The sequence below is a fragment of the Mesoplodon bidens genome (genome assembly GCF_964165515.1).
Source record: "Mesoplodon bidens genome assembly, chromosome: X".
Lineage (NCBI taxonomy): Eukaryota > Metazoa > Chordata > Mammalia > Artiodactyla > Ziphiidae > Mesoplodon > Mesoplodon bidens.
The window spans coordinates 52,214,758-52,224,883 of record NC_138163.1 but is presented as its reverse complement, the minus strand read 5'-3'; the positions used below and the strand labels follow the sequence as shown (position 1 = coordinate 52,224,883).

Below are 10,126 nucleotides of genomic sequence, written 5' to 3'. Positions count from 1 at the left end.
AAATGTTCAGATTAAAAATGACTGAAATAAACAAGGAAAACAAATTACCTTTAAGTTCCCATTAATCCCTCCTCTACTCGTCCCAGCTCCCTCCTATCCCCATGCAAACCCAGCACTCACTTCTGAGACCACTAGAGGTTCATCTCAGATGGGGTGGAGGATGCCTCCATGATGTCCTGCTGCAGCTGGGAGAGGGTGTGCATGGAGCTGGAGGTGGGTGTAGGCACTGGGATGCAGAACACCACTGGGTCTCACTGGGGTCGGCATCCCTCACAAACAGCTCGTCATTCACGATGCACAGACTGAAGGAAAAATGGGCCCTCAGACAACTGATGGATGGACACCCTCACCCCCAATACTGACTCTGCTCCCAGTGGCACTCTGCAACCAGATTCCTTCCACGTCCCTCCTGTGTCTGTCTCCCAGGTTCCTTGACTGGTACCTCTGCCCCTCCCCACAGAGCCCACCTTTGGAGAGGCTGTCTACCACCTTCACTCGATTTATAGGTTTATCCCCAACCCATGGGCAATTTCGCATTTACCCTTTACCACAGCCCAAGGGCTGGACGCACTGATCCCCATTCTCGGAAGAAGACACTGAGTCACACAGAGGTCATGTGACTTGACCAAGATCACACAGCGAGTGAGTGTTGTGTCAAGGAGAGAACGCATAGGCCGATTCCAGAGCCCACGCTCTTCTTAACCACTAGGCTAGACTGCTCCTGGCATCTCCCTGCTGGCTTTCCACAGTACCGAGTAAACCTAAGGTCTGCACCACCACATTCCCAGGCCCCTGAGCCCAGGCGGGGATGGGTATTCCTGCCCACAACAGGGCTCTCACCTGCAGTAGCTGGCACGGGTAGCGATGAAAGTCCGGGTGAAGGCACGCACACAGCCCTGACAACTTCCTTCAATAGCAAACAAACAACAGTCCCCCTTAGTGTAGCACATGCTGTACATGCTCACACGGCGGTCCCCAGTCAGGGTGTGACTGGACACTCATGCTAAGAGAGCAGTTGTTCACAGGGGCCAGGGTGTCTGGAATGGGCAGGGCAGCTATAGGAGCAGTCTGCGCCCAGTTACATGGCCCCTGACAACCACTACACAAGTTCACGGGTGCATTCTTCGCAGCTCCCCAAGAGGTGGATACTACAGCCCCATTTTGCAAATGAGGAAACTGAGAGGTTTAGTAACGGCCCGTGTTCTCAGAGTAAGTATCTGGGATGAGAGTCACCAAACTCCACAGCTTATGTCCCCAAAGTCCAGGGTGTGCAGGTCAGACAGGCATGGACACAGCTCAGACCTGGATTGTCTGTGGGAAGACTGAGGGCTGGAGAACACAGTGGGGGAGGGGAGGGGAGGGGAGGGGAGGGGAGGGGAGGTGGGGGAGGTCAGTTGGGGAGGGAAGAGGGGAGTGGAGGGAAGGGAAGGGAAGGGAAAGGAAGGGGTCCAGGAAGCTGGGTGGTTCTGGGAGTGAGCCTGGCCAAGGGGAGGCAGCAATGAGACATCTGGGGAAGGGGTCTACACACACTTACCTTCCTCGAACACCCCGCTGACGGAGAAGCAGAGCATTGTTTCCTGAAAGGGAAGAGTCCAGGCGCCCAGTCACCACCTCCACCTCCTACCCACCCATGGCTTCCTGGGCCCGCCCGAGGGAGGAAGCAGGCGCTCACCATCTGGAACCAAATGTCCACCACGAAGGAGCTGAAGTCACGCTGAGTCTTGGGCAACCCACAGAGGGTGTGCACAATGACACGTTTTGTGTGCTTCAGCAGCTGAACCCGCAGGTCTGTGAGGGGAGGGCAAGCGAGCGAAGGTCAGGGGCTGCCACGCCCTGGGCCCTATGATTGACCCCTTCAACGCCCTTTCCCACCCAGTCTTCCCATCGCACACTCACGGGGGTCCTTGAGCTTCTTCATATTCCTGCTGTCCTTGAAGTACTCGCACAAGCTGCTTCTAGGAGACAAAGAGCAACAGTGGGTGGTGCGTATTTGCAGGAGCTGGCCTGTGTCTGCTGGGGAGCCACACGGCCCAGGAGCAGAGCCTGTGCTGTGATACTCACGGGGCTGGGTCCTCGGGGTGGAAGGGAATGGTCAGGGAGAAGCAGGCCTCCTCGTGATAAGCACCCGCGAGATGCTGTCTGTCTCCGTAGTCATGGATCAAGTAGTACCTAAGGGGGGGCAGTGAAGACAGTCTATCTCTGTGGTCTGGACCTCAAATGAGACTTGAAAACTCCCCTGAGCAGACCTGTGCTTAGGTGGCCTCACCTCTCATAGCCCTCCATCCCTTGCTCCGCTTGTCAGAGGTACTTACTGCTGTAGGAATTGCAGGACTAGGCTCTTCAGCTCATCAGATCCAAGGAAGATGTGCTGGAATCAAATGGCACTTGAGACTATGCAGTAGATAAAGCCTCCCTGCAACACCCCAAATGTTGTTTGATCCACTTCCTCACCTTGCAGGGCTTTACTATGTAGGGAGTGTCAACGTCAAGGGTAACTGGTGACTGTAACTCCTGGCCATCCTGGAGAAGGGAAGAGGAAGTCAGGAGTGGAGACCAGGGGAGTGGCCCTGGATGATCCGGGAAAAGGGCCCAGGAGGGTGAGGGTCAGAGGTCAGGTGCGAAAGGGCCCTGGAAATTCCATGGGAAAGCTTACAGTGGATGTCTTCATCATGAGGTCCTGGAAGTCTCTAGTGTTATATTCAACTTGTGTGTGTGTGTGTGTGTGTGTGTGTGTGTGTGTGTGTGTGTATTTATGGGTATTTTTCCAGCAAGTATATCCATGTCATTTTCAGGAGTCCATGTCCCCCAAAATGGTTAAGCTTCTGATGCTAATATGTGATCTAGGTAAGACCCAACGGGCTTGAGGGCAGGTGCAGAGGCCACCAACATTCGTAAGATACAATGATTTACGTAGGCACTTACCAGACGTAACAACTTCGGGAAATATTCTCTGATGGCCCTGTCCAAAACCAAAAATAGAGAAGAGCTGGTTGATAGTTCAAGGTTGCAATGCTTCCTTTGAGGTAAAACAGTAATACCATAAAGAGAGGTCAGTGTGTTCTGGCCAATCCAGCAGCACCCTTTGCCCACATCTGCTCCTGATTTTAAGGGTTTTCGGTCCACTTGCCTGTTGAGCACTGAGCATCTGTCATCCTACTGTCCGAAAGGCACTGTCTCCTCATCTCTCTCAGTACCTTCACTTTAATATTCCTTCCCTCCCTCCCTCTCCTTCGCCTTGGTAGCTCCCACCCAGACTACTCAGACTCCCTTCTCCAGTGCCACAGGGACCAGCATTTGAAACCCATGCTGCAGGGCTTCCTTCTCCTCCCTTCCTTCCTCCAGGGCCCCAATGAAGGCTGTGGGGAGAAGAGGGCATGGAGTGGGAGCCCGGGGCCCTGCCACCTCACCGGGAGTCCAGCACTCTGGCAAGACCTGGGCACCCCCCCGGGATGGCCCAGGATGCTGGGCCAGGGAGGTGAGTGAGGTGGGGCTCAGGAGGCAGGGAGGGAGATGGAGGGGATGAGGACAGAAAGGGAGTGAAGGTAGGAGGGGAGAGATGAGAGAGACCTAGGGGCACAGAGACAAGGGAGAGAGAGAAAACAAAGGGAAGGGAAAGAAGCTCTCCCGTGGTGGGGGTCAGGGAAGAAGAGAGAAGAAAGGGGAAACGGCACACCCATTGCGGCTCTTCATCTGCCCCAGAATCGCCCAGACACACCAGGTAGGAATGGAAACTATGCACATATTGGGCTGGGGGCCCACTGGATACTGGCTGAAACTTTGTCACCTGTGTGAGCTCAGCCAGACTTGGGCATGGGAAAACGAGCAGCCATGGGGGCAGATCTTCCCCAGATGGAGGCAAGGGTCAGGTACCAGCTCCGTATGGGGCTGAGGATCCGTGGCCCCCTCTGATGACCACCGTCTTCTCTCCTGATGACCCCTGCACCTGTCTGAGTTGGTTCTTTATCTGAGGAATCATACCTGTCTCAGGCTGCCCAGGGCTCCTGTGAAGGACCAGGCGGGATGCTGTGACGTGTGCAGGGAGGGATGGCAAGTGACCCTGAGAGGCCTGTCCTTCTGTCTCCCCTACCGCCTCTGCCCTCTGCCTTCCACTCCTGCCTCAGGAAGCCCTCTGATCACTGGCGGGAGCCCACGTCTGACCCCTTGACTCAAGGAGCCCTGCTTTTTCCCAAGCTGGACCCCAAGGAGGGTCCAATTCCTGGCACTGGGCCAGCAGAATGGATGTCATGACAGCAGCCACCCACGGCCTCAGCCCTCAGCATGGCGCAGGAAAGCCCGCATGTCAACCTGGGAGAGGAGGGTGGACTGCTTTGGAGGCAGGGGATTAGGGCCCCTCTCAGAACGGGGGAGGCACACCCCAGCTCAGCACGAAGAAGGAAGGCTTCGCTCAGCAAGAGGCCCAGGACTGGAGGGCCCTTCTCAGTCCAGGGCGCCAGCATCTGGATCAAGGCTGGTCGCTCCTGGTCCTGGTGAGGAGGAGAAGCTCTGCATCCTGGGGCACACTCTTGGGAGGCCTTGGTGCAATATAGCTGGGCGCAGAGAGCTGGAAACAGACCCCAGAGTGCCTGCAGAGGTGAGCAGGTCAGGGGAAGGAAACTCCTCACTGGTGATAGGCACAGAGAGAGCAGAAGGTGGGGCCTGTGATCCTCCCAGAAGACCAGGGCGGCCACCTGCGGCATAGGGGCACTGTCACAGATAGTCTAGGCTCCCATGGGTGAAGGTCACCAAGAAGGGTGACAGGGTGTTCACACTGACCTTACATAGGTGGACTGGTCTGGGAAGGTGCCACACAACGGGTTCCCTTGCAGCCACAGCTCTTCAAGCTTCAGCCCTTGCATCTTGCTCAACTCCCACACAGACTTCAGCTGAGAAATATGGGGGGAAGTGGTAAAAGGAATCCCAGGGAAAGAGGAACATCCGGATCCCTGCACCCCCAGACCCCTCCCTCCCCCACAGGTTCCTTCACCTGCCTCCTGTCGTCACTCTCATGGCCACTAACACGCCCTCTCTGCTCTCAACCCAAGTTTGACCTGGCTCCCTCTTCTCACCTCATTTTCAGAGATGTTCAGGGTCTTGACCGTGAGGGCCACCTGTATAATGTCAGACAGGCCATCCAGCTGGTACAGTTTGTTGCTGCTCAAGTTCAAGGACAACAGCTTTGGGGCAAGAAGAGGTAGAGTGAAGGTTACTATCGAGGACCTTGGAGACAAATCTGCCCTGCACCCCAGCTCTTCCACCCCCTACCCTAATACCAGCACTGGGCCTACAGCCTCACCTCAGGGAAATTCTTTTCGATGACATGCAGGGTGGCAGCCATGCAGCTTCTTCGATTCAGAATTATATCAATATCATGGCCTACCAAGTCTTCAGGAAGGAGAGGGGAGGGAATCAGATGGCTGAGTGGGGTCTGGGGCCAGCACCAGCCCCTCCCCACGTTACCATCCCTAAGTCACCCTCCAGGAAGACCCCTCTGCCCTCGCCTGCCCTAGAATTACTGCTGTCAGCCATACCTGGGTCAAAGCGGAGCCTCTGGAGGTCAAGAGCTTGCTTGAAGATATTATATCGTTTGCTCAATGTCAGCTGTGGAGAGAGATGGAGACAGCCGCTCTGAGGCTGTGGTGGTGGCAGGGAAATTGGGGGTGAGGGGGACGGGGCACTGGAGGAAGGTGAGGTGGGTCTGAGCGCTGGCACACAACACGCCTTGAGTCTGCATTACATTTAGCTGCTCCATTTCTTCTGGCTTCAACTTATCCCGCACAGAGTAGGGAACAGCGGAGGTGCCGACAAAGACAGGTATCTGCAGGAAGAAGACGTGGGGTAAGCACCAGGAACTCTAGTTCCAAAGAAGACAACCAGCCCCTGGCCTGTCCTCCTTCCTCAGGATGAGGTACACGTAATGCCCTCGACACACACCTTTCGTCTCTCCTCGTCACAAATCTTGTAGCTGACATCCATCAATGCACAGGCAGTGCTAGCTTCCTGGACAAAGAACTGAGCCCCATTTTGCAAAAAGTGGAACTACAGGGATTGAATGCAACAGCAATAGTATCAGAAGTCAACAGACCCTGCTGAACCAGGTCTCTCTCTCTCTCCCCCTTCCCTGTGCCCACGCGTCTGGCTCCGGCATCCTCTCTTACATCCACTGGAGTGAAGGGGACACTGCAATGGCTCTGGATTGAGTTCATTAGCCATGTCTTGTCATACTTCATCCCACAAGGAATCTAAGGATGAAAAGAAGGGATGGGAGAGAGGACAGACAGCAGGGAATTTAGGCTGGAGGACGAACTTTTTCCTGTTCTTTTCCGGCCTTCTACTGCGCTTGAAAGGGCTTCTAAAGAAGGGACCACTGGCAAAATTTCTTATGGGTGTGCATAACATGGATTTCCTAAATACTCTTTCTCTCCAGTCAAACTCTCTTCCACATAATCAAGGTGTCAGAGATGATCTTCCTTTTATAAATTTCCAGGAGATCCAACCCAGTGCAGACACTGCTTCCCCCTCAGACAAGGTCTCCAGAGGCTCGACCCTCCATCTCCCACACTCAGCTTGCCAAGCTGAGACCTCCAATGTGGAGTTGCTCCATATCCTTGGCAGTAGTTTCCATCTTTGCTTTGAGACAGGCTCCTCCGTTCTCCTCACAGTCAGCCTGTTCCCTTTACATTGCTTCTCTGAATCTGCCCTTAGATGAACAAGACTGTTAACTCCTGGTAATTAAAGGGACAGATTACAAACTGTCCCCAGTGAAATAAACCAGCATGTCTTCATGAGCCCAACACAACTCCCCCTGGCTTTTCTCTCCTGCACATTCTATGCATTTTTCAGGATACTCACTGTGACCCTGAACCAGCTCCCTGGGGTTCCATCATGTGTGTTCTCCCCCATTTCTCTCTCCACAGGTGTTCTCTTTCTCCACACACTCTTATGCCTGTGGCCTTTACTGTGCCATCTCACTCTCTTCTTGTTGCCTCGGATGGCACCGGGAGAGCTGCAGGGGGGATGTGGAGAGAAGGAGGGTGAGGGGCCCTAAGTGCTAAGGAAGTCTTCTGTACACCCTCGTCTCTTTGACACCAGCACTACACTTAGCATTGCTCAACCATTATTTCACTTCTAGCAAGCTTCAGTTTGCAGTGAGAGAAGAAAAACAAGTCCACGGAGACTGAGAGAGGTGCATAGTCCCAGGGGCTGCTGTGTACAAACCCTGCTGCCTGGCCACTTACTGTCTTACTTTGGGGTCCTCCTGGACATCCCTCTTCACCACGTTTCCAGCATCCTCCTGGAGGTGTGAGGGCTGAGGCTCACACTCATCGTGTTCATAATGAGGGCTCCTCTCGCCAGAATTACCTGGGAAAGAACTCCAACCTTTCTTTCTTCCTTGAGGTGGTCCACCACCATCACTGTATTCTGAAAAGAGGAACAAAAATACAAGTTTGCAGACACATCTGTGGTCCACTTACCATGCACCATGTCTTAGGCTAACAGCATGGTAGGGCAGGCAAAGTGCCAACCTGGCCTAAGGGATCAATCCCACAAACCTCAGAAAGGACACTCTTCTGCCTGTCCAGAGAGGACAGCCTTATCCGACAGCTGGCACTATCAGGGGAAGAATCGAGGAGGAGCAGGATGAGGAAGAGGAGGACAAGGAGGAGAAAGAGGGAGGAGAAGGAGGAGGGAGGAGAGGACAACTGCGGTGAAACTTTTAAAACAGTGGAGCTGGACTGATAAAGAACTGCGGTGTATGCGTCCATGGGTTAGACTGGACAGCAGTCATATATATACCAGGAAGGCACCCGAATCTTGCCTTCTCTCAGGACTTTCCAGCAACCACACCAATACCTCTCTCGTGCTTGACAAATCCAATGAGTCACCAAACCGATTCCACTAACAACAAGCAAGCTGGCTGGACTTCCTTTGCCAGTGCACTAGGAACTTTAACGTCAGGTGGCACTGATGTAACAGCCTCTTGAATTGTCTCCCTTTCTCCAGCCTTGCCCTGAACAATACTCTGTTTGAAAGAGCCAGAGTGAGCTCTCTATTGGGCCAGCCTGAAATGCCTTTCAGCTCAGCTGGCAACTCTTCCTAAATTCAGCCCTTCTAACACACTCTGGGTGATTTCAATTCTTCTTTTTTTAAATAAATTCATTTCTGTATTTATGGTTGCCTTGGGTCTTTGATGCTGCACACAGGGTTTCTATACATGCGGCTAGCAGGGGCTACTCTTCGTCGTGGTGCACGGGCTTCTGCTTGCAGCGGCTTCTCTTGTTGCGGAGCTTGGGCTCTAGGTGCGTGGGCTTCAGTAGTGGTGGCACGCGGGCTCAGAAGCTGTGGCTCGAGGGCTCTAGAGCACAGGCTCAGTAGTTGAGGCACACGGGCTTAGTTGCTCTGCGGCATGTGGGATCTTCCTGATCAGGGCTCGAACCTGTGTCTTCGGCACTGGCAGGCAGATTCTTAACCACTGCACCACCAGGAAAGTCCCTCAGTTCTTTTTGAATTTACTGAGGTTTGTATGATGGTCAAGGAGATGGTCTAACTTGGTGAATGTTACAGAGACCCTCGGGGAAAAACCTGTACTCTGCTGTTGGTGGGCGGACTGTTTTATTTATGTCATGCTGATCTCTTTAGTTTACTGTGGTATTCAGGTCTCCTATATGCTTGCTGATTTCCTCTCTAGTAATTCTGTCACTTGCTAAGAGGGAGGTGGGTTTGGGAGGCCCCCACTATAATTACAAATCTGGCTCTTTCTCCTTTCAGCTCCACCAGCTTCTGCTCCGTGTACTTTGAGGCTCTGTTGTTTGGTGCATACGCATTTAGGATCTTTATGTCTCCCGGGTGTCCTGATCCTTTCATCATTCTGTAAGGCCTCTCTTTGGCTCTTGTTCATTTTCTTTACTCAGACATCTACTGTACTGGATACTGAAGCTACAGGCATGCTTAGAAAGTGTCCTGGGTATACCTCACCTTGTATTCACTCCCAGGAGTAGTGTTGCTGTTCACCCCTCCGCCCACAAATTCTCCCCTCCAACATATCTCATTCACCATGGGATAAAATTTGGAAGATTTTTGGCCCCTGCAGAAATAAGGTCGTGTCAATTCTCTTCCCCATAGATTGATTCACTAAGGTTATTTTATTTTTAACACATTCCACTGAAACAGTGAACCAGCAGATAATCATACTAGTGGCTTGTAGGGAAGGAGGATTATGGTAATTACACTGTTAGAAACCAGCTTCCCTTGGGTTGTAATGCTTAACGTTCTCTAGGTTTGTGTGCTGTGCCTTTTGTACGCTAACTATTCCATGTTGTCTCAGGGCACGCTTATGAGTAAAGATCCGTCCACTGCTGATCACTCCACGATGGAGTGATTACGACCAGGCCTCAGATGAACTTCACTGGGAAAGGGTTGCTTTCCTTGTGCGGCCCGATGTCAGGGCAATCCTGCTACTAACAACCTTGGGACTTTCCCTGTGTGGCACTGGAAGGGAAAGTAAACACAGATACTGCACTTGACCCACAAATGCCACTTGCTCAGTCCCCAAAACTCGGAGGGGACCTGGCGTGCTCTCTTTCTCCCACACTCCACATCCAACTGGTCAGGAAATTCTCTTGGCCCCTCTCTCAAAGTATGTCCAGAAGCCAGCCACTTCTCACCACCTCCATTACAACCACCCTGGCCAGGACACCAACATCTACCTCCTGGACTGGACTGCTGTCCAGCTGGCCCCTCTGCTTTCATCCTGGCTCCCTTACCTATCTGTTTTCAGCCCAGCAGCAGAGCGCAAGTCACATCATTTCAGTCCTCTGCTCAACACCACATCACAATGGTTTGAAGCCCACCAACATGCTCAAAAGCCAGGAGTTCATAATGACCCTCATCAACAATAACAACAACAAAGAGGAACCTTTTTGCTGACCTTTGGAGAATGCCGGGCAACCAACTCGTTTTCAGGGAAATCCAGCAATGAAAGGGAAAAGTTCACATTTTAAAGGGAGCAGTAAGGGCATGTGGTCTACGTACAGTGTATAGGAAGAGTCAGAGTCATTTGCAAGAACCCACATTCCTTCCGAAATAACGTTGCCAGGGGAAAGGGTAAAAGGGAGCTAGCTGACAGCTA

The 10,126-nt window shown here is 52.8% G+C and overlaps 1 protein-coding gene across 1 annotated transcript; it reads right to left on the bottom strand.

The window, feature by feature from the left end:
- Positions 1 to 936: 936 nt before the first annotated feature.
- Positions 937 to 9,747, bottom strand: LOC308608812 (nuclear RNA export factor 5-like; the record flags this gene model as incomplete). The annotated part of the gene is made up of 16 exons (XM_081222144.1): positions 937 to 1,148; positions 1,535 to 1,577; positions 1,673 to 1,788; positions 1,897 to 1,955; positions 2,062 to 2,169; positions 2,313 to 2,368; positions 2,452 to 2,574; positions 2,923 to 2,959; positions 4,774 to 4,943; positions 5,067 to 5,174; positions 5,294 to 5,382; positions 5,529 to 5,598; positions 5,735 to 5,815; positions 5,932 to 6,036; positions 7,244 to 7,419; positions 9,513 to 9,747. 16 exons carry the CDS (start codon positions 9,745 to 9,747, stop codon positions 937 to 939), a joined length of 1,788 nt encoding a protein of 595 aa, XP_081078270.1.
- Between the last annotated feature and the right edge of the window lie 379 nt (positions 9,748 to 10,126).